Source organism: Aspergillus nomiae (genome assembly GCF_001204775.2).
Source record: "Aspergillus nomiae NRRL 13137 chromosome Unknown contig00034, whole genome shotgun sequence".
Classification (NCBI taxonomy): domain Eukaryota; kingdom Fungi; phylum Ascomycota; class Eurotiomycetes; order Eurotiales; family Aspergillaceae; genus Aspergillus; species Aspergillus nomiae.
In genome coordinates, this window is record NW_015378089.1 from 72,169 (window position 1) to 94,250 (window position 22,082).

The 22,082-nt window shown below is 49.5% G+C and overlaps 4 protein-coding genes across 4 annotated transcripts; all 4 read left to right on the forward strand.

Annotated features, from left to right (window-relative positions):
* Window positions 1–174: 174 nt before the first annotated feature.
* Window positions 175–1,321, forward strand: ANOM_001635 (isopenicillin N synthase family dioxygenase; the record flags this gene model as incomplete). Its single annotated transcript, XM_015546892.1, has 2 exons — window positions 175–400; window positions 450–1,321. 2 exons carry the CDS (start codon window positions 175–177, stop codon window positions 1,319–1,321), a joined length of 1,098 nt encoding a protein of 365 aa, XP_015410232.1.
* Window positions 1,322–1,774: 453 nt separating this feature from the next.
* On the forward strand, window positions 1,775–7,243 carry ANOM_001636 (uncharacterized protein; the record flags this gene model as incomplete). Its single annotated transcript, XM_015546893.1, has 15 exons — window positions 1,775–1,965; window positions 2,017–2,068; window positions 2,128–2,444; window positions 2,495–2,641; window positions 2,800–3,062; window positions 3,123–3,410; window positions 3,471–3,699; window positions 4,078–4,121; window positions 4,168–4,226; window positions 4,284–5,442; window positions 5,510–5,583; window positions 5,638–5,726; window positions 6,057–6,810; window positions 6,913–7,016; window positions 7,075–7,243. 15 exons carry the CDS (start codon window positions 1,775–1,777, stop codon window positions 7,241–7,243), a joined length of 3,939 nt encoding a protein of 1,312 aa, XP_015410231.1.
* A 1,145-nt stretch (window positions 7,244–8,388) lies between these two features.
* Window positions 8,389–8,915, forward strand: ANOM_001637 (uncharacterized protein; the record flags this gene model as incomplete). Its single annotated transcript, XM_015546894.1, has 3 exons — window positions 8,389–8,505; window positions 8,564–8,712; window positions 8,771–8,915. 3 exons carry the CDS (start codon window positions 8,389–8,391, stop codon window positions 8,913–8,915), a joined length of 411 nt encoding a protein of 136 aa, XP_015410230.1.
* Window positions 8,916–16,701: 7,786 nt separating this feature from the next.
* On the forward strand, window positions 16,702–21,907 carry ANOM_001638 (uncharacterized protein; the record flags this gene model as incomplete). Its single annotated transcript, XM_015546895.1, has 18 exons — window positions 16,702–17,022; window positions 17,083–17,174; window positions 17,233–17,389; window positions 17,454–17,955; window positions 18,011–18,664; window positions 18,728–18,777; window positions 18,856–18,999; window positions 19,063–19,241; window positions 19,295–19,327; window positions 19,383–19,501; window positions 19,562–19,707; window positions 19,759–19,833; window positions 19,889–20,070; window positions 20,128–20,241; window positions 20,324–20,476; window positions 20,530–21,343; window positions 21,402–21,683; window positions 21,740–21,907. The coding sequence occupies 18 exons, from the start codon at window positions 16,702–16,704 to the stop codon at window positions 21,905–21,907; spliced, it is 4,185 nt and encodes a 1,394-aa protein (XP_015410229.1).
* Between the last annotated feature and the right edge of the window lie 175 nt (window positions 21,908–22,082).

Below are 22,082 nucleotides of genomic sequence, written 5' to 3' on the forward strand. Positions count from 1 at the left end.
CCTTGTTGTCGCCAGATTGTGCACGAGGGGTGGGAAATCGGCCTTCTGGCCGAATCTTGGTGGGAATGAGGGGATCTTGACGGGGTTTGTGAGGGATATATTCGAGCAGGACATGTTATGAAAAGATTTAGACACCAGTCGCAAGAAGAACCACACTATCATTAGCTTGGAACGATGACCACACCAACTGCTCCCCCGATCCTGGACTTCTCTGCTTTCTACGGTAGCGATAACGACGCAAAGGCCAAGTTGGTGGAGGAGGTGCGCAAGTGCTGCCACTATAATGGCTTCTTCCAGATTACGGGCCATCGCGTGCCGCTCGACCTGCAGCGGCGCGTTATGAAATGCTCCAAACGCTTCTTCGACTTGCCTTTGGAAGAGAAAATGCAAATTGACAAAAGTATGGGCTTCAGTTTGCGACGGAGAACGGTCTCTCACTGACCTGGTAGATCTGAACACCTTTAACCGCGGCTACGAGCTGCTGCGATCCCAAATGCTCGAAGCAGGCACCGGCCCCGAGCTGAAAGAAGGGCTTTACATTGGCGAGGAGATCCCCGAGGATCACCCATACTTTGTCCAGAAGAAGCTGAACAGTGGTCCCAATCAATGGCCACAGACGGTGCCCGACAAAGCGGAGTTCCAACAGACAACGATGGAATACTACCACGCGGTATTCGAGCTCGCGAAAGAGGTGCTGGGGGTGGTTGCGTTAACGCTCGGTGTGGACTCGACCTTCTTCGAGCCTCTCACCCAAGGCGCTGTTGCCACGATGCGCTATCTCCACTATCCCGCGCAACCGAAGGACCAGGACGAGAAACTGAATCGTGGAATTGGCGCCCATACCGACTTTGGATGCGTCACTCTGCTCCTGCAGGATGAAGTGGATGGCTTGCAGGTCTTGGATGTGCCTACTGGACAGTGGCTTGATGTTTGTGCCTCTCCTGTCCGGCTTTCGTCCATCGCTAATCCATGTCTTGCACAGGTTAAGCCGGTCGAAGGAGCCTACGTCGTAAATCTGGGCGACCTGTTCATGCGCATGGCCAACGATAAATACAAGTCTAACATTCACCGCGTGATTAATAAGTCGGGCCGTGAGAGATACTCGATTCCTTTTTTCTTTAGTGGAAACCCAGACTACCTTTGCGAGTGCCTACCCAACTGCCGCGCGCCGGGCGAGCCAGCCAAATACCCACCGATCACTGTCCAGGATAGGGTGACCGAAGCCTACAAGGAGAGCTATGGTCGGGCAGAAAAATACAAGAAGCAGCTAGAGATGCAGGCCTTGGGGTCTACCCCAGCGGTAGCTTCTGTTGGGGCGTAGCGAGCTAGGTTGGATGAATGTTATGCTCTGTTTTCTTTTGCTTTTTCTTTTTTTCTCATGCTTCCATAGCTTGAACTGCATTGTGATCATGACAATTGTAAACATTTATCCTATGACTATCTTGGTAAGCAAATGGATGCCTGCCGCGTAATGCTGTTATGATGAACTGTCAAGCAGGAGACGTACTTCCTCCTGGCCCAGGCTCAAGCATGGACATCCTCCTCGTATGCCTCACCAATAGACACGCAAAGGTGGGGGGAGCCTGGCTACGTCTGAACCCCGTATCATATTCACCCACCTTTGGTATCGCCTCCTGGTGTTGTAAATCCTTGAACATAATTGGCTGTTACACATCCTAAGCCGAATGAACAACCCTAAAAGTGAGTATATGAATCGACAAAGAAGCATACCCTGAATGCGAAGGGAGAGATACTACGATCAAAGAAATCGAAAATGGAGAGAGCCGCCCTGGAAAAGAAGCCTAATCAGCCCGTTCATGATGCCGATCTGGATAAAGCTGCGGGCAATATCACTCTCCTCGATGACCATGAAGCTGAGGAATTCTACGGCTCTTCTACTACCCAGGCATACCGCCTCAAGTCAGAGCTGGTAGGAAGTTGCATGGAACAGATTGGCATGGGACGGTGAGCTTACAGGATGCCACTGTATGTAGAAACTATTGCTCACAGAATTAGGTTTCAGTGGAATCTTTTTGTAGTAACAGGTTTTGGATGGATTGTGGATAACGTAACTATATCCTGACATCCCTCATTCCCCCCTCCATTGCTAACGTGCCGTCTCCTCAGTTTGCTTCCCAAGGTATTGGCAGCGTCCAGCCTCCCATTGAACAGGAGCTTCCAGACATTGTCAGTGTCAGCTATAGCTCACTGGCCTACTACGCCGGCCTCATCCTCGGTGCATCTTTCTGGGGCATCTCCAGCGACTTAATCGGTCGAAGACCCGCGTTCAACTATACAGTCCTTATTGCAGGTATCTTCCTCTGCGCTGTGGCGGGATCTATGAACTTCGTGGCCTTCAGTGCTCTCTGGGCCGTTATTGGTACCGCAGCTGGAGGGAACGTACCGGTGGGTTCGATGATGTTCTTGGAGTTTGTTCCCAGGAGGTCCGTGGCTCTGCAGTCTAGTCTTCATCTGATAACTAATGGGCAACCAGCCACCAATATCTTCTCACTGCATTGACCGCATGGTGGAGCCTAGGTCAATTGATTGTCTCCTTGGTGGCATGGGTCTTCTTGGCCAACTTCAGCTGCCCAACAGACGCGACTCCAGCAACTTGTCCCCGTCGCGAGAACATGGGATGGTATGAATCCACATTTAATATACACTTCGAGGCTAACCTGGTAATGCTCAGGCGGTATACGATGATTACACTTGGTGGCATGACCCTTGTCTTCACATTACTGCGTCTCTTTGTTTTCAAGCTCCCTGAGACTCCACGATCCTACTGTCCCAGGGCAGGGACGAAGATGCGGTGGCGGCAGTCAACCATGTTGCTCGACAGAACGGAAGGCCAGAGCCCTTGACAATTGGTATGCTTCGCGAAATCGATATCAGGCTGGGCGCTACGGCTAGTGAAAATGGAGCACACTCACGACTTTCCACCAAGCAAGTGGTTTCGGAAAACCTGCGATCCTTCAGGGGTGAACATTACCGCGCTCTATTCGCAACGTCGAAGCTTTGCAGACATACCATAATTACTTGGGTTATATGGTTGACCATCGGTAGGCATCGACCCTAGTAAAACACCAGGCATGGCCGTCTTCGATTGACATTCGTCACAGGCATCGGATACCCTCTGTACTTCAACTTCCTCCCGTCGTATTTGGCAACCAAGTTTACCCAGAGCTCGACTCTTGATCTAACATACCGCAACTACTGCATCACCTCCGCCGTGGGAATCGTCGGTCCCCTATCCGCTGCTGTGGGCGTCAACACGACGCTTGGCCGCAGGTACATGATGGGGATCTCGTCTGTCGTGACTGCCGTGTTCCTTTTCGCCTACGTGGGGGTCAATAGCTCCACGGCCAGTCTGGCCTTCTCCTGCGTCACCAGTATACTGGCAAACTTTGGTACGCTAGCATGAGAGCCGGGAATATTTCTTGACTATTGAAACTAACAGCCTTTCCTAGAGTATGCTGTTATGTTCGCCTTCACCCCTGAATCCTTCCCAGCTCCCCACCGCGGTACTGGAACGGGCACCGCATCAGCTCTTCTGCGCCTTGGGGGTTTGGTGGCTAGTCTTATCTCGTCTCAGACCGGATTTACCAGCGCCCCGATCTATGCCAGCGCTGCAATGTGGGTGACGGTGGGAGCTCTCTCTTTCGGGTTACCGTTTGAGACGCACGGTCATGAGGCACTGTAGGATGCCTCGTGGGCAGTAATTCTCGAGCTGTTGGACCTTGTAGACGATTTGAGGACTGAATAGTTGAGTCTATACGTAGAAAGATGGGGTTAGCGATAGAAGCCGGAAGTTGCCAATGAATCAGACCAAGCTTTCAACTCTACGCGTTTGCTCTCAAAGGGACCCTCAAGGATGGGGGTGACTATAGCGTGTATATCTTTCTGCGCGGTCAGATGGGCTCCGCTGAAGTGGATACTACCTGGTTAAACCTTGGAACGCAGGGCTAGGTCAACTAAGAGTGGGGAGGAAACATGCCGTTTGAATCTTACATAGCGGGCCATAATATAATATTACTTGCCTTCATGGAAGATTGAAGGTATCATTCCATTCGCCAGTCACCCAGTAATCAATATGAACAAGGTTTTCACAGGTGCTGAAGGTACATCAATAGTTCCTGAAACTCAAGACTGATCTAACTGCCCAAGTTGCCCAACACAACAACGAGAACAGCTGCTGGGTTGTTCTTTACGGAAAGGTATATGATGTGAGTTTGCCCTGTGGCTTGCATAGATTTCCATCACAATGCGCTGATCGGGACGAGGTAACGCATTTGCTGTCAAGCCATCCTGGCGGCGCCCAAGCCATTTTGCGTGTGGGGGGTATAGATGCCACAGACGACTTCGATCCCATTCATCCTCCTGAGACCATGCAGAGTCTCCAATCGGCACAAATCGGATCAGTTGACCGCGACGAGGAGCCATTTTGTGCAAGTCATACTACGGGTCCCACGGACGAAATCGACGTTAACACCCTCTTGAACCTGGACGAGATAGAACAGGCCGCCAGCAAGGTAATCAGCAAGAAGGCATGGGCCTACTATTACTCGGCATCCGACGACAAGATAACCAAGGACTTTAACACACAAGTTTACCGATCACTGTTGTTACGTCCCCGAGTCTTTGTCGACTGCCAGAAATGCGATGTGGAGACCGAGCTTTTGGGATGGAAGCTTGGTCTACCGATATATATATCTCCCACCGCAATGGCTCGTTTAGGACATCCTAGCGGGGAGGCGGGACTCGCAGAGGCATGCAAAGCTTTTGGAGCGCTCCAGATCATCGCAAATAATTCGTCACTCTCCCCTGAACAGGTGGTGGCCAATGCAGCACCGACGCAAGTATTTGGATGGCAGCTGTATGTCCAACGAGACCGCAGTGCCAGCGAAGCGATGCTCGCACGGGTGAACAAGTTAGATGCGATCAAGTTTGTGGTACTCACCCTTGATGCGCCCGTCTCGGGAAAACGAGAAGATGATGAACGCATCAATATGAAGGCTCATCCAGCAGGCAGTGTCAGTGCCCAGCTTTTCGCTGGCACAGATCCGTCTCTCACCTGGCACGAGACTCTTGAGTGGCTGTCACGACACACGACGAAGCCTATCATCCTCAAGGGCCTGCAGACTCATGAGGATGTTGCTATTGCCGCCCGGCATACACCCCTCGTCCGAGCTGTTATTCTATCTAATCATGGTGGGAGGTCTCTGGACACGGCACCACCGGCCGTACACACCCTCCTTGAAATACGGAAGTACTGTCCCTACGTTTTCATGAAGATGGAGGTGTGGGTAGATGGCGGTATTCGACGAGGTACCGACGTAGTTAAAGCGCTTTGCCTTGGTGCGAAGGCTGTTGGCATTGGACGACCGGCTCTTTGGGGCCTTGGGGCCGGTGGAGTGAAGGGAGTTGAACGAACGCTACAAAGTGCGCCGCCTATTCTCTTCTGTGATTGTCGGTGGCCATCTGCTAATATCCCGTCTTCGTCTTGTAGTTCTGCTGGAGGAGACCAAGACCTGCATGCGACTCTTAGGAGCGACCAGCATCAAGGAATTGGGTCCCCACTACGTAAGGGATGCCTTCTTTCTCTTTCCCGATAAGCACTGACTGGATTCTGTGCAGGTCAACTCCAGCAGTGTGGAGCAGCAGATCTATCGGACGCCGCCGAATGTTGAGGATGAGGAAGCTGTAGCATACAAGGGGAAGCTCTAGTGAGAATAGTATCGCCTGAGTCAGGTTGGAAGAACGACGAACGGTCAAATGGGGCTTACTATTTCTCCTCCATTAGCTAGAGGGTGGCCGGTAGCATAGCCAATGCACATATCAATCTCCATGATGTCGGGAGAAATGATCTTCCTCCCCCCACCTTTGATATGATTACTAGTAAATGGGGGGAATCACGAGATAACCGCCATGTCTGACATTTTCCCCACTTCAACCCCTCTTCACGTCTTCCCTTCAACCACATAAACATCGAACTTTCGCCATTGATGTTCCATTGAGAAATCACTATCGCAGTACCTACTCTGGACTCCTCATAGCCATCCCCATTCCGTCCGAAACGAACATAAAACATCGCCAAGCCCCGCAATCCGCAACCCCGCACGTACAATGGGCAAGAAGCGCGTCTTGGTCGGGTACGGAGTCGACATTGACGCGGTCGCAGGTTGGCTCGGCTCGTACGGTGGAGAGGACAGCGTGAGCGATATCAGTCGTGGACTGTGGGCGGGGCACGTCGGCACCCCGCGACTGCTGAAGTTGTTCGAGAAATACAATATCAAGGCGTCCTGGTTCATTCCCGGTCACTCATTGGAGACCTTTCCCGAGGAATGCGCGCAGATCCGGGATGCGGGCCACGAAATCGGACTACATGGGTATTCGCACGAGAACCCGGCCAGCATGACCCAGGAGCAGCAGCGGGACATTCTCGATAAGACCTATCGGATGCTCCGCGACTTCTGTGGCAAGCCGCCGCGCGGGATCGTCGCCCCGTGGTGGGAGGCCAGTGCCGAGATGGTCGACCTGCTGCTCGCCTACGGGATTGAATACGACCACTCCATGTCTCACGAGGACTGCCAGATGTACTGGTTGCGGACGGGGGATTCATGGACGAAGATTGACTACAGCCAAAAGGCCGAGACGTGGATGAAGCCGCTGGTTCGAGGCCAGACCACTGGGCTGGTGGAGATTCCGGGCAGTTGGTATATTGATGACCTGCCCCCGATGATGTTCATCAAGAATTCTGCCAATAGTCACGGCTGGGTGAATCCGCGGGATGTGGAAGATATCTGGAAGGTGAGTTCTTCCTCTTGCTGTTGTGTGGCACATGTCACCCGCCAATGAGCCATCGGTGATGGACGTCGCGCGGCTAAGATTGAACCCCTTGTCGGGATCTAGGACCATTTTGATTATTTCTACCGCGAATACGACGAATTTGTTTTCCCCATGACGATTCACCCCGATGTTTCTGGGCGGCCGCATGTGCTCCTAATGCACGAAAGGTAAGAACGAGGACTAGGCACGGCGCTCGGCAGGGAAGTTTGAGCTAACGCGCTATAGAATCATCGAACATATCAATAAACACGAAGGGGTGGAGTGGGTAACTTTCGAGCAGATGTGTGATGAGTTCAAGAAGAAGAACCAGCCGCCAGCCGGGGCGCCAATGCCAGCGGCAGCAGAGTGTGTGCTCCAAGATACTGAAAAGACTGCTGACAGTGACGCACCATAGTTTACGCTGTTTTCACTGACATGGTATGCCACCGGTGCTGTTGTAATTATTAGGTTTAGATATATGTATGTCCCTTAGCTAATTCTCTGCCAAGGTATAACATCACGTCTGTACTTGACATCCTAAGCCAGACCGGTTACTACGAGTAGGCTTTCTGAAAATTTACGTATTCCACGAAGCTTCCGTATCAAAGGCTTTTGAGGAGTAAGGTGCTGTCTTCGTTGTCAGGCACTCTTAGCGTCGCCTCTGAATGGAGTTACGAGAGACGCGCCCGAGGCTACGTTTCGACAAAACTTACAATGATCCTTTGCGCTCTCGGTAGCCAAACTAACCAAGCATGCAATGGACCATCATTTGCGAATCGCTTCGGTACCCATCTGCCGAGCAAGGGACATATGTCGCATTTCGTGCGCACAAGAGAAACAGAAGACAAGAGAGAGCAACAAAGTGGAGGAAGACATGCTGGTTAATGAGGCTGGCAAGTTGGCACAAGGGCAATTATCCCCATGATGGGATATCGCTATCATTCAGTAGGTAAAAGCTCTTCCTGCCGTCAATGGTCATTCTCCGGTGACAATCCGTTTTCATCGCACACCTGAGTTTATTTGGCTAAATGTGATCAGCTCTAGGGAGTAGCCAAAAACCAGTTTTGAGCAAGTTGACCATGTTGGGGGAGAAGTGGAGGCGGTGGAGCCTGCTCCCACTCAGCCATATATGTCTTACATCTATCCCATATCCAGGCTGATTTATATAACCGAGGTTAAATGTAACCGCGATGATATGTGGAATAGGGGTCAGTTCACTCAGGAAGGTAATTAAGCCGACTGGGAGATGATTTACTTGACAAATCTGTTCTGGTGGCAGTGGACCTCCTAAGTGACTCCAGATGAACCCTGGATCATGCTTGGATAGCGGGGTGTGGGGATTATTATGGATCTCGGTCTCTTAGGGAAAAAGATCGGACGCTCGTGGGCCCCGGATCTTGGGGGCCAGAGTCTTGTTTCCACTCAAGGCAGACTGGTCAAGATTCCACAGGTCTATAAGAAGAACACACCTTCCTTCCTCCAGTCCTTATGTGCTATCTACTCCATTATCTCTACCTCTGCTTCTACCACGAACCCTTCCACGGAACGGCCAGAACCAACATGATGATCCCTACATTCCTTACCGTCCTTTCAGCCTTCCTTGCTAGTACATCAGCTGCAGCAGTCGAGCGTCGCGATCGCACATGTACTGTTGAATTATCCGAGCAGCGCGGTCAGGTAAGTTCCGTACACAGAATCTTCAAAGCGAGCCGTGCCTAATGATCTCCAATCCTAGAACGCTGTCGGTGGCGGTGATAATTCACTGACCTGCGGTGTTAGCCTCGACTATGGCGACGGCCGACAGGATATACTCAGTGAAGCATGCAACCAGATCTGGCATGCTGGTGATCACTGCTTTAGCTCGCAGCTGCCATACTCGATCTGGTAAGTGCTTCGATGTATCCATATCTACTGGGACGGTGATGCTGACTCTAGAGAATAGTATCCACACCAACGGTGACAAGGATGGCTACCTGAACTACAGCAATGAACACCGGGACTTTAACGAGGATGGCTGTTCACAAGACAGCTCAGCAAGTATTGGTGGTGACGCTCATACTATCACTTGCACCTTCCCGTGCACATAGAGAAGCATCATAGCTGTAAATAGTCCAGAGCGCAGCAGGGATTGAGTCACTGATATTCGAGTAACGCATTTGCGGAGTTAACATAGTTAATGTTTAACCATATGAATAATCAAATCGAATGATTCAACATTAGAGACAATTAATCATAGCGTAGGACGTATCCTTGAGATTTAGATGCATCGAAAAAGTAGATACCGTGGCAAAGGGTAAAGTGTTCAGGGTGTGCTGAAATGTTCTCAAGCTGGGTTCCCTAAGTCTGGCCAGCTACTACGAGTACGCCATCCAAAATGACATTAGTTCCATGAATAGTCCATAGAACAGGGCTGGGGGATATAAGGTCCGGTCTTATTAGTTGTCAGGTAGTCCTGGTGAAGTTGGTGGATCACGGAGTTACGAGACATGCTTAATGTCTAACTGCTGCGTTTCACAGTGCATTTACGCGTGTACATCACGAATAAAGGCCCTCGGTCTTACTAGAATATTTCCTGGACGATACCAACAATTTATTAGTACACGGCATTTATACCTATGGAACTAATCTTGCCCTCTCGCAGTCTGTGCAATTGTCACCGTATCTCCAACAGCATGTCCCAGCCACCATCTGGTAAACAAATCCACCACTGCCGGCTTATGATTTGTCATGTCGTAAAGCTTGGTCATTCACACTATGAGACTCTTGACATCATAATAGGCCTGAAAGGGTGGAAGATAGGCAGAGCGAGGGATGCATTCTTGGGGACAATCGGCGTCAGTCGCGCCAATTAGAGGCTGGTTTCAGCGACCCACGACCGGAATTCCGATTTGCAGGTATTCCGCAGTCCCTTGGGGTTAGAGCCGGCTATTAGGTAGTAGAGGGAGTATGCTTGGATTATGTGAGCCTGACCCGGATGGTTTCGTTAATAGCTGCGGCAGGTAATTTTGTCGATGCTAACGATAGATGAATCGTCATTCTAGCCAGTTTGTTAATATTGGTTTCCAGGACAGACATGAGATATATTTCGCGTTCATCGAGTATACTGACGGCCTTCGTTCAGTCGTGAACAAGACGCTCTCACAACAGGTGTCTACTTTATCTGACGTTAAATATCTTCTGCAAGAATAGAGTAAATTTGGTTCAAGTATAATATATTAGAACAAGGGCATCAAAACAACCCTGATGGTCTAATCGCAAGTTTCACCCGTCGCACAACACATTCAATAGCAACGTTTCTATAGCGAGTCAGCGAGACATCCTGAGAAAATAATCGGTGAAGGTGTAATATACGCAGCAGACGAGAAAAGAACCCGAGCCGTCACACTTGACCAGGCCACTATGAACATATTAGCATTTCTTGGGTGTCGGCAAGTCAGGAGTACTCACTGGGCGCCACAGGTATCTGGGCTGTGGACCTCCTATCGAATGATCAGAGAATTCCTAATTTTGATAGTCACTGCCATATACATACCTTACAACCCACGCCCTGCTGTCTCTCTTCTAGAGCGGGCCCGGCGTAGGCCAGGGTCAGGAGGGTAGCAATGATGACAAGTACGCGCATAGTGAATCACGGATAAAATGGATGATTGATCTGGTTTTATTCAAAGGGACTGTGAATTGTATGAGGATGAGGATGGCCTCGGGGTGAAGACATCGCCTATTTATCTATTTTCTCTTCCGGCTTTCCAGATAGCTGAATTCGACAATTTAGCTGGAGGGAGACTTTTCCATGAACAACAATGTATAGCCCCATCATGACGTGGCCATAATCTATCAGATACATACCAAGATAGAACTATATACACAGGGCCTCCCAAATTCGTTGCGAAAGAGCCTAAAGCGAACAAAAGTCCGTTGAGAATATAACCGAGCTGGTTTCTGATTTGCTCGTAGCAGGCTGTTGATCTGTTGCTGCTGGGGGCCTTGGACGCCTAGCTGGTCGATCACTATCTTGGCACAGCGATGTATGTCCAATATGAGTCTCGAACAATCCCAACACTTGGTCTGCAAGACAGTTGGCACGAGGGGCAGTGGCGGTGTACCCCGGAAAGATGGCTACGGAGATATTGACTGGGATCTTGGTTAATCTAGGGATACATAACCTAATTACTGAAGCTGCCAAGATAGCCCACACTCTCGCACTCTTGTAATCATTGAGCCCCACTTTCACGAATCCTGACGACGATCTCCCGAAACGGGGTCACCAAGCTGGCAAAGGAAGTGGCGAAGTACAGGTACATTCGATGCCCCGTCCGGTACCAAGAATGTCTCACTGGATATAGAGAAAAGACGCTGCGATTCGAATCTGTCCGTGTGGTTGGGGAAGAGGCTGCAACCTGTAGAGATGCCCCTGCCTGGTTGACAAGCTGAATTATCCTACGAAGCATAGGCGAGTACTTCCCAGAGAGTAGTACTATTATTGTTGCATCCAAATTGCTTCTTAACGACTGATATAATAAGTCATGAAGCATAGTTGCGAATTCAAAGAGAGGATAAATCTATCCATAAAGGACGTGAAGGCCTTTGGATGTTACACACTCCGGACACGTTGGGTAGCATATGGGTCAAGCATGTACTGTGCTATTAGGATTCAGTCTATAGAGTAAACTGTTTATAACAATAGGGTACTGAACTTAATAGAGATCCAAACACAGCTATATGATATGCATCCCAATACTACTGCCCCCCACGTGACGCAACAGATGGCACGATCAGCCTGCTCAACAGCCTTAGTTTCCAGATGCTTCGCAATGTCTTGGGCCAGAGGAGGAATTATTGTTAGGATTGTAATATGCGACATTGAAATGGAAGATCCAGGGAGTGAGACATTGATAGTGAAGTAAAAAGAACCGTGGCATAAAGCAGTATCTGAATGACACTACGCTCGGGCGACGATTCAATTTTCCATGTTAATCAGTCCAATGATTGTTTTGAGATCTTCTGTAGCCAAGTCTTTGTGCAGTTTTCCTTCATTATCTGTGTAGCTGAGGAGTACGAATATGGAACCTGACTTGTCTTGAGCTGCAGCTATCGAGAGTGGACTGCCAGGTTGTTTAGGGAGAGGTTTAGAATCGTTCGCGCCGTACACACTCACACCACGGCCAGAAGTTCTATCTTGCCGTAATGAGTAGAGCTTGGACAGCGGGTTACGTCTCAAAGCATTAGGGACCGAGAACCTTTCCTCAATAGAAAATCTTTGGTTGGGAACCTTTTTTGCTGCACAGGAATATCAACACCATGCACAGAAATGGAGGGATTGTCAGTACATGGCAGAGGTATCATATACTTACCATACCAGTAATTGTCAAATCGTCTGTCTTCACGAACAATATATAAGGGATGCTGGTCTTCACTCTCTCCAGAGTCTGCACGGAGGAAAAGAATAAATGGAATTTCAGGAACTCTTTCCGATGGGCCCTGTTCCAGACCAGCAGCAAGAGGAGTCTTGGGAACAATGCCTCTCACCAGAGGAAAGGAATTACTATACCACAATCCTTGACTCTCATTCGGACGGTACGTAATGAGGCAAAGACTGTTCTGTTCGTTTTGGTAGAAAAGTCGGACCTCAGCCTTGTTTCCATTTCCCCAAGAGGTTCCTGCTATATGATTGCCTTGGGGGAGCTTGATGTTGAGCTTGCCTAGATGGCCGGGTGTATAACACTTCTCTGGCGTATCATAGATCATTTCGTCAAGATGGCCATCAGGGTTCACAAAGATGAGCCGTATGTAGTTCTAGTGAAGCAGATCCGATTAGCCTGTTCTGCTGGCATGTAGGGGCTAAAGTAGATATACCTTGTAATCGTCGTATGGGTTGTTCAAGGCAACTAAGGGAGAATTATGCCTTGCCTTCGCCACCTTGTTGTGGTTTTTAGTTTCGGGGTTGGCACTATCAGTTGTACATTCCCAGATCATCCCATCGGAGTCCTGATAGTAGATAGAAAGAGTGCACTGCATGTCCTGGATAAGAGCCACGTATTGCATATCAAATCTAGTTTCTCCAATACTAATCAGGGAATTGATCTCAATATCGTGAAATAAATCATGATACTCCGTGGATCCCTTTGTGTCGAGAACCTGGGTGATTGGGACGACTTTGTTGATCTGTGCTGGTCAGAACATTCCTGTGTCTTCTTTCTCTTTTCCATAAGCCCGTTCACTAACCTCAGTAACTCTCCAATTGTGATAGTTTCTCACGGTTGGTGCCCATGAGGCTGGACTGCATGTAATGTCAGTAAATTGTAGATAACGTACTAGGAGGAATTTAGAAATCCCTACTTAGACGCTAGAGTTGTATCACCGCCTGTCGCTTGCCAGGCTAGGCTATCAGTATTAGAGGCAGTGGAACCGCCGTTATTTTCCTCCCCTTGATGCTCATATGAGCCTTTCGCTGACATCGCAAGAGCGGGGCCTGATATGGATAAGGCCGCAGCAGCTTTCAACCGGTTCTTTGTCTCAGAGAGATTTTGCTCCCCCACCTTTTCAATGTGATGGGTACTGGTCAACCTGCCACCAAGCCTAACAGTGACTGCAAAGAATTGACCTGAGTGACCTATCAGCATACCTACAAACGTATAAGGTAAATTCGTTTTATAGCTAGTCCTTACCAAATCTTTCATAGAAATTATAAAGGGCGTCCGGACTTTTAGAGGTCTTAATATGCTTGAGTGCTTCTTTGCACTCCCGAGTCAACTCCCAGCCCTCCTGATCAAGTTCATCCAGATACAGCTCAACTCTGGGGAACTGCTATTGATTAGTGGATGCTTGATATTGGATAGTGAGCACTACTAACCTTGTATGAAATGGTAATATTTTTAGTAACATCTTCGTGTTCTTCCTGGTGCCTTTCCGCTTTGTATCCCGAGGCGCTGGCTGAGCCCGACATAGTAGTAAACGGCCCACCTCCTGACCTAGAAGGAACAGTTATTATGTGGTGGCACCATCAATGTAGGGGATCGCATAAGTGCCGCTGCCTTCAGTACATTCACGGTTGAACAAATCCTGAGCGATAGAGTCAATCCGCACGGGGATTCCGATGGGAGGCACAATGAAGAGGCCTGGATAGTACTTACACACTCGCTTCAGCAGATCCACCGTTAAACCCGAACTCCAAAAGAGATGTCTTGTGCTCTGTTGCCTTATTCCCGTTGCGGTTTTCGGTGAATTCCATACCCAAGCCTCGGGCACCCGAAGGGAGGTGGTTTGAATACTACCTGTTCCCTATACAGCATGCCACCTTCGTTAAGAACGGTGAAAACAAACGCCTTGGGCCGCCCATCTTTGTTTTTCCGGGCCGGACATGCAAAGACGTTCAGGAGTTCAAGCGAGACATCCGTGGTGATACAGCGAAAGATACCCAAAAGCCCGATTTTTTCAGTCGACTGCCTCGTTATATCGACATCCTGGGGCCCAACAATCAAGCCTATGACTACAACGGGTCAAGCGATGATGATGACATATATTCCGTCCGACGAGTGACCCTGCTTCATTCCCTACCCCAGCGAGTCGAGGGAAAGCTTGCAATCGAGGAACGACTCCGCAACCGCCTTCTCTCTGTTCAGGACTTTCCATTTCGGTCATACTCGGTGGAATCCATGCTAAGCATGGGTATTGTATGCGATCGCAAATGCTACCAACCCTCTTCCTTCCATCTGACTACCAGGTAGGCCTCCATGTTGAGGCGAAGAAGCTGCGGGGCGCAATAGATCTTGAGAAGCCTCCCCCACGGCATACTCCTAAGAAACCCCCCAGTCGATCGATGATTACCTTGATCTCCTCCCGCCATGCTGGAGAAGGTTAACCCCAACTTGACGCAGTCCTGGTGGTTTTGTTTTGTTTTGGATTTCGCCCCGTTATTTACCCGTCAATAGCCATGATGGGTTGGGTTATACATACGTTAAGGCTTTCTCCAGCCGCAAAAGAATCTCATCGTCGCTATCCACTGAGAAATTCACTTGGCGGCATGGTTCTTAGAGAAATAAGAGAGACAAATATAATTCTGCAAAGGATCAGCAGAAACTAGAATATCCTGTTACCTGCTATCATAGGGAAGGCATTAACGGAGTCTGGATAAAGTCTACCAGAGCCACTAGTATCTCCGTCTTCTATTTGTATTTAGTAATATATACAGACCAGAAATAATAAAATACGTGAAGTATGTAACTGAAGGTTCCAGGTTCAGCGGAGCGTACGGCCATCCAGCCACCCGTATATACGCTACGGGTTGATGACATCTGGGAATCAACCCATCCGATCTGGCCAGATTAGAGATCAAATGTGTCGCGAGATAATGTTCTCTGCTTTGAGATGGAAGGCGCCGGAGTCATGAATACATTTCCCTGTCTGATCATTCGAGGTATATGTGACTATGCTGACTCGCATAAAGATAAGACCTGGCAGAGATATGCTGCTGCCACAGCCGCTGCGTTTTCCAAATTACTTGTCTTGCAAGTGAGGCCAACTGAAGAATATGAACCTGCTGTGTTGACCTCACAGGTGCAACAACATGCCTCCATAGCTAAATGGTGGCCAGACGATGGGCTAGAGCAGGAAAAAGCTTCTCAGAAGAAACAACGGCTATTGATATAATACCTAGTATATTCTCATTCGTCTGCATCTATACATTCAAAATCTGCGGATCCGGGGCTCAACGATTTATATGGGCGTCGCGCTATGGAGGCAGGCAGCTCCACGAGAGGCAACCCATCCCATTAAGCGAGAACAAGGCATATGTAGGACATTAAGACCGTGGAGGCTTTTGACAAGATAGAACAATAAGAATAAAGGACAACAGAGTCAACACGTAATCGAGCTGTGTTTTGTCGCCTAAACTACGGCATTCTGTTGGGTGGCGTGTTAATTACACCGAAATTATTAAACAGCTAGACTGCGACAGAGTTATTCTAGTTTTCAGAAACTATAAGGTCACCAAAAATGGCTCTCAGATGAAAATTTGGCCAGCGGAGCAATTCCAAGGCCAGGGCCAAACTCCAGACGGGGCAAGATTGAACTAAGCGACTTGGCTGCCACCATCATTTTACGACCCACAAAATCACCGCGCCAGAGAGCAGACCACGATCTGTTGGTAATTTGGTAAGGCCCACACCATGTCTTGCAATTTTGGGGGCGATTTTCTGCATTTTCTGCATCCGTTAACTTCAACGACAAGCCAGACCGAAGAAGGCCGGAAGAAGAGCATATGAGAAAAAAGCTAACCTGTACGCTAGTTTGACGTACATATACGCAATATCCCCCACCAGAGCCCCTGAATGGTAGCTACCATGCCATTGGTATAGACCCTCAGGGTCTTTGGTGTCAGAGTTGCAACGGGCCGAGATGGACAGCAGACAGCGGGATCGAACTGCTTTCATGAAACTGTTATAGAAGACACATAGAACAAATCGAACAAGAGCAGAAAGCTCGAGTTGGAACTTCATCAAGCTTCTACGGGTCTCGCACGGAGCCTTGCCCAGAACCAAGCCTAATGACTATGTGGTCCACCATGCAGCCTCGGCAGGCACAAGAAAGCTTCGATACTACATGATCTGAATCTTGAATGCCGAGAGGTTTTCTGCCAAGTTTCGGCAATATCCGCCATGTACCAATTGGATATCTCGACTTTGGTAGTCAGTCTGTTGGCTCTAGGTGTAGTTTGATTAGGTGGAAGTGCCAGTAGCGCTTGGCACTTGGCACTTTTTCCTGGACCCCTATTCATCTGAATACGGGGATATATTCAAGAATTATAAGAATGACCTGCAAGAGCGCGAGAACTGTCGTTTCGCTTTCTGTTTCCACGAACTCCATGCCCCATTCATCATGAGGGTGGATCGCAGCATGTACCGGATGATGCATCTTTGCATCATCGGTCTGGCGCTGTTTGCTTTTACTCTGGCCTTGCCTTCACCAACCGAAATCCAAGACCCATCGACATCAATTGACGGTGGTGTCCCGCGTTTGGAGGCTCGCGATGCCAAGCCATTTGCTCTCCGTATCATGCCTCTTGGGGCTTCAATCACGACTGGCTTGAAGTCAAGTGATAAGAATGGATACCGGATATGGATACGTGAGCAGCTTCGACACGCTGGATGGGAGGTGAACATGGTGGGGTCCCTTAAAAGTGGAACCATGAGAGATAATGTAAGTATATCGTGGACCCGTGGGCGTGCTCTATATGGAGTTAACAGGCCAAATCTCTAGGACAACGAGGGCTGGAGTGGATGGATCATCGACGAGGTTGCCCAAGAGGCCGAGAAGACGATCCCGAAGGCCCCAAATCTTATTTTGATCAAGTAAGTCGGTAGGATAACATGCACATATGTTTCTGGAGACTAATTCCCTGTTTGACAGTGCTGGCACGAACGATGCCGTGAAAGACATCGATGTCGATAGGGCGGGAGAGCGGATGAACGTGTTGCTCACTCGTCTGTATGAAGGTATACCGGGGACGACTATCATCCTATCAACGTTGTTATCCAACGGAGATCCCAAGGCCCAAGCCAACGTCGTGAAGATCAATGAGCAATACCGCAACATCGCCGCTGCTCGCCGAAAGAATGGCGACAAGATAGTTTAGCGAGATGAGTGACTTTATCAAGGTCAGCGAGCTGGTAGATGGAACTCATCCCAATGACTTTGGATATAAGAAGATGGCCTCGGTATGGTGGGCCGCAATCCAAGAAGCGGAATCAGCCAAGTTCTTGTCAAAGCCCAAGGACATCGGGGAGAGCGATTGGGCTTATACGACTTGTGAGAAGAAGTTCGGCTCAGGTAATGACGGTGGCAAAGTCCAGACCCAACGCGGCAGTGGTTGGGACGATGGCGATTACAAGCATAACGCCCAGAGTATGGGCCGTATTAAGCAGATTGGGATTACCGGCTCCAAGGGTGACACCCATCCTGGTATCAACTATGCGCAGTTAGTAAACCAGGGAGGTGCCCACCGTGAAGGGGCCCTCGATGAGCTGGTTTGGACTCGTGATGGAAAAGGAACCTGGATGTACCCGAATAACAATAATGGCAAGTTCGGCGAGCCTGTCAAAATTGATGTCAAAGACAACTGTCTTGCGCGAGGTGAGCGGCGAAGTCAACAAATTCTGTTTGGTCACATTTTTAATAGAAGCAACAGGTGTACGCTGGGGTGACCTAAACAACGATGGGCTCGACGACTTCATTTGCATTAGTAGGGAGGGTGCTATGTATGCATCAATGAACCAAGGCGGGAGTCCTCCCCAGTTCAAGTACATCGGCTTGGTCAGAGAAGCGCCCGGTGGCGACCTAGCTCAGGCGAATGTCCGACTCGGTGACATTGACGGCGATGGTCGCCTTGATTACTGCCTTGTGAAGGGAAACGGTGATATCCAGTGTTGGAGAAACGGTGGCCAGAAGGATGCTCCAACAGCAGAATTCAACGGATACTGGCAGGACCTTGGAACCGTGTTTACCGGTAAAGGCATGGGCGATATCGCTGGCGTTCGCCTGGTCGATATTAACGGTGATTTCCGCGCCGACTGGCTCTGGCTAGATGACGAGGGCAAGGTCACGACGTATATCAACCAGCGTGGTACAGGGAAAGGCAGCCTGGCTCCCGACTGGCGTCGCATTGGTGTTACTCATGCTGGAATGGGTGTGAAGGGTGCTAGAGATCGCATCAAGTTCGGCCAAGTCTATGCCAAGGGGGGTGCTGATTACGTGTGGATTGAGTCTCTACAGAATGCCGATACTTATAATCACTATACAACTGTGTGGAAGAATATTGGACGTGGGGGCACTACACTCAAGGGTGAGATCTCTCTTCCCATTGTCCCTAGTATATGCCGTTGATGTGGCTAACATTTCTGCACAGGCGATGGTGACTACTACTGTGACTGGCGTGGCACTGGTGCTGATGACTATGTAAGCATAGCTTTGACTCTCTCCTTGCATCTTGGCTGTCCAGAGGGAATTGTTTTATTGATTGTGTGTCACCTTTAGATCTGGATTTCGCCAACGGGACGGGCCTTGCTCTATGGAAACGTCCATAAGCCTCCAACTTGGGTGCCCGAGGGACCGCAAATATTCGACCTGGGTAGGGACCGCAAGGGCATTCACCTAGCAGACTTCAATGGTGATGGAAAGGTAAGTATAATTAAACATGGCTTGCCATTCTCTTGAGCGTATCGTCCGATTAATGATCTACAGTGCGATGTTTGGGCTGTGAATCGTGAGACCGGTGCCGCCGAGGTTTGGATTAACCACTGGAATGAGGATACTACCAGTGGCTTTCTAGATTACAGAGGAGTGGTGACTGGGAATGTGAAATGTACCGAAGGATGGGGAGTCGGGTATCGCGACATTGGTGTCCGGATGGCTGATCTCGAGTTTGTGCTTCCCAGTCACTATGCTTTGGACAATATATGGCTGACTACTTCAGTGGTGACGGCCGCGCGGATTACCTGTGTATGGAGTGAGTGCTTCAAGGCAGCTTTTATGAGAACCGTCATACTAACCTTTCTGGTCAGACCCAATGGCCGGACAGTTGGATGGTTGAACAAAGGCGAGAACAAGTTTGAAGCGAAGGGTCAAGTCAAACGCACGCATGGATACGATCGTGCGAACCATGTTTGGGCTGATGTAGATGGTATGTCTGTCTATAGATTGGGATTCTGGTCGTCCGATCTCCAAGCTTACCAGGTTACAGGCGATGGTCTTGTCGACTTCCTCTGGGTTGACAAATTCAATGGCAACACCAAAGTCTGGATCAATAAGGGTCCAATTCCCACCGCAGGCTCCAGTTGGAAGTGGGAACTCCTCGACGGCCCTCGATATCAAGGCTCGGATCGTGGGGTGAGTGGAATCTGGAGGGATTACAGTCAACCTCGCTGATTATTTCTATAGGCAAATTTATACTTCCCAAATATTGGAGGCCTGGGGCGTGCTGACATGCATAATGTCATCCCCAGAAGCAATGTTGTGAGTTTCCCTTGTATCCCTTGCGCACTACGAAGCCGAATGCTAAATTGTGTAGGCCTATACGTGGTTCAATACCTGCCCCGGAAGCGATAGCACCGCAGTCGACGACGTCGACCCATCTGTAGATCCCGACTTACCCGCATACACGCCCCCTAATCAACCCACGCCGACGGGCACACCTCCAGTCAGCCCGACTGCGACCGGGATCCCCATTGGGGAGGCTCCTGACGGTTACTAGTATGTTGTGACCCGTATATCCCGCGAAGTGCACTTGGAGTTAACACGAAATTCTAGTGAACATTGGCCCTTGAACGACAAGGATCGAATGGAATCGGTCTGCAATCACCTCGATGAACTGGATAAGGACCTCTGGAACAAAAACGACATGGGTAACTGGCTGACGACTACGTATGTCTTGGACCAGAACTTCACTTTTTTTCTCCCACACTTTCTTCTATGTCGTCAAAGCTAACACCAGGGGTTTAACTAGCGCCGGTTGGTACCAGAAGCTGTCCCTCAACCCGGACCTCAATCTGGACCCTGATCATCCTTTCACGTGGCCCGGCGGTCTTGCCGATGCGCTTGCAAAGTACAACGGAAGCAGAGTAGAAGTTCCTCCTCCTTACTCATGGGAGTGTGCGAAGTATGTACCTCCAAGGCTCCAGACAATCAGTATCGCTAATCTAGCTGGTCCAGCGTCCGCGGGAGTTGCATTGTAGACCACTTAAAAGATGTTGATCCGTGCAAGGAGGGTCGAATGTACCGGGTCCAAGCTCTAACTGCGGTACACAACTTGGCAGAGTTCCTTAAGGTTATGTATAGTATGACGGAAGAAATCTGGACAAACGCAGGGTTCAAAAACGCCGGCCTGGTCCTCCGATACTCGCACAAGGGTGATGAGCACACCGAGTTTGGTGAAGATGCGGGCATGACCATTGGCGCCGGGTTTGCCAGCATCATGGGTGCGTTCTTTTTGACGCCCATGGCCGGTGTCGCTGCCGGGGCCATGACCATTGGAGCCGGCGCTGTGGCTGCACTGGGTGGCCTAGCGCCAGCCGACCTGAAGTTTAACACCTATGCAGAGCTCGGTGAGAAGTCGGCGGAGATGCACAATGCTATGACCCAGGGCTTGGACGTTTTCTACAATAGTCTGTTTTTCAAAAAGCCTCCCACCGATCCCAGCTGGGTAACCAGCCCGACTGCTCTTCCACGCATACTCAACACGGGAAACTTTGCTTCACATAAGAGTGTTGTCGCGCCCACTGATGAGGAGACGAGCAAATATTCCATGGTTCCGGAGAAGGCCGGACTGGTTAAGTATGTGGTCGCTCCGTTGATCAACATGCTGTGGCAAAAGGACCTGTACTATATTGTCCGGATCGACAACAAGTCGATTCGAAATAGCAACGGCGAGACGTACCACCCCTGCGACAAGAACGGAGACATGTTCGAAAACACCGATACCACCAATATGAAATGGTGCAATCCGGATGATACGGCTTTTTTCTTTGTACGATATCCCCTATCTATCCTCACTGACATAGAGTCATAGTGCTGACAACAAACAGTATCATCAAGGGGACAATGACCATATCCCCAAAGGTATGGACAAATTACCAGACGACTATGGGTTCAATGGATACGATGTGGCAAGATCTTCCTATCTTGTGCAGCGCACGACAAATGAATGGCAGTCCAAGGTCAACACAGACTCATACTTCAGCTGGGTTCCCCAAACATCCGGCAGTGATATTCCTGCATGGCAAATGATGCGATGGAACCTGCCAGTGTGTGATCTTGCAGAGTATGGCGTTGAGGAAGAGTGTGGCTCTGGGCTTTTATGGGATGTGGTATGGCTTGACCTTCCCGTTTTCGAACAGGCCGAATTGCTAATATACTTGTTTAGTGCATGTACTCCATTATCAAAGAGGTTTGTGGGAGGAGAGATGGATGGCCAAAGGATTATGATTTCATCAGTGGTCTCACCGGTCGTCCCCTACCTCACAAAGAAGAAGGAACTCCTTATTCCAAGCCTCTCTCACCTGCTGAAGCCGTCCAATTGCTTATGGGCTAAATCTGCGATATTGAGTTAGAGAATTGCTTTGCATGACTGACCTTTGTCCTTCTGGAATACCACTGTATAACAATCGTGGTCTAACATTTTTTTAATATATCACTCTTTGCAGTACTTTTCATACAACCTGCACCCAGGCTCAATATATATCTCCACCAGTGGTGATGATGGTAAG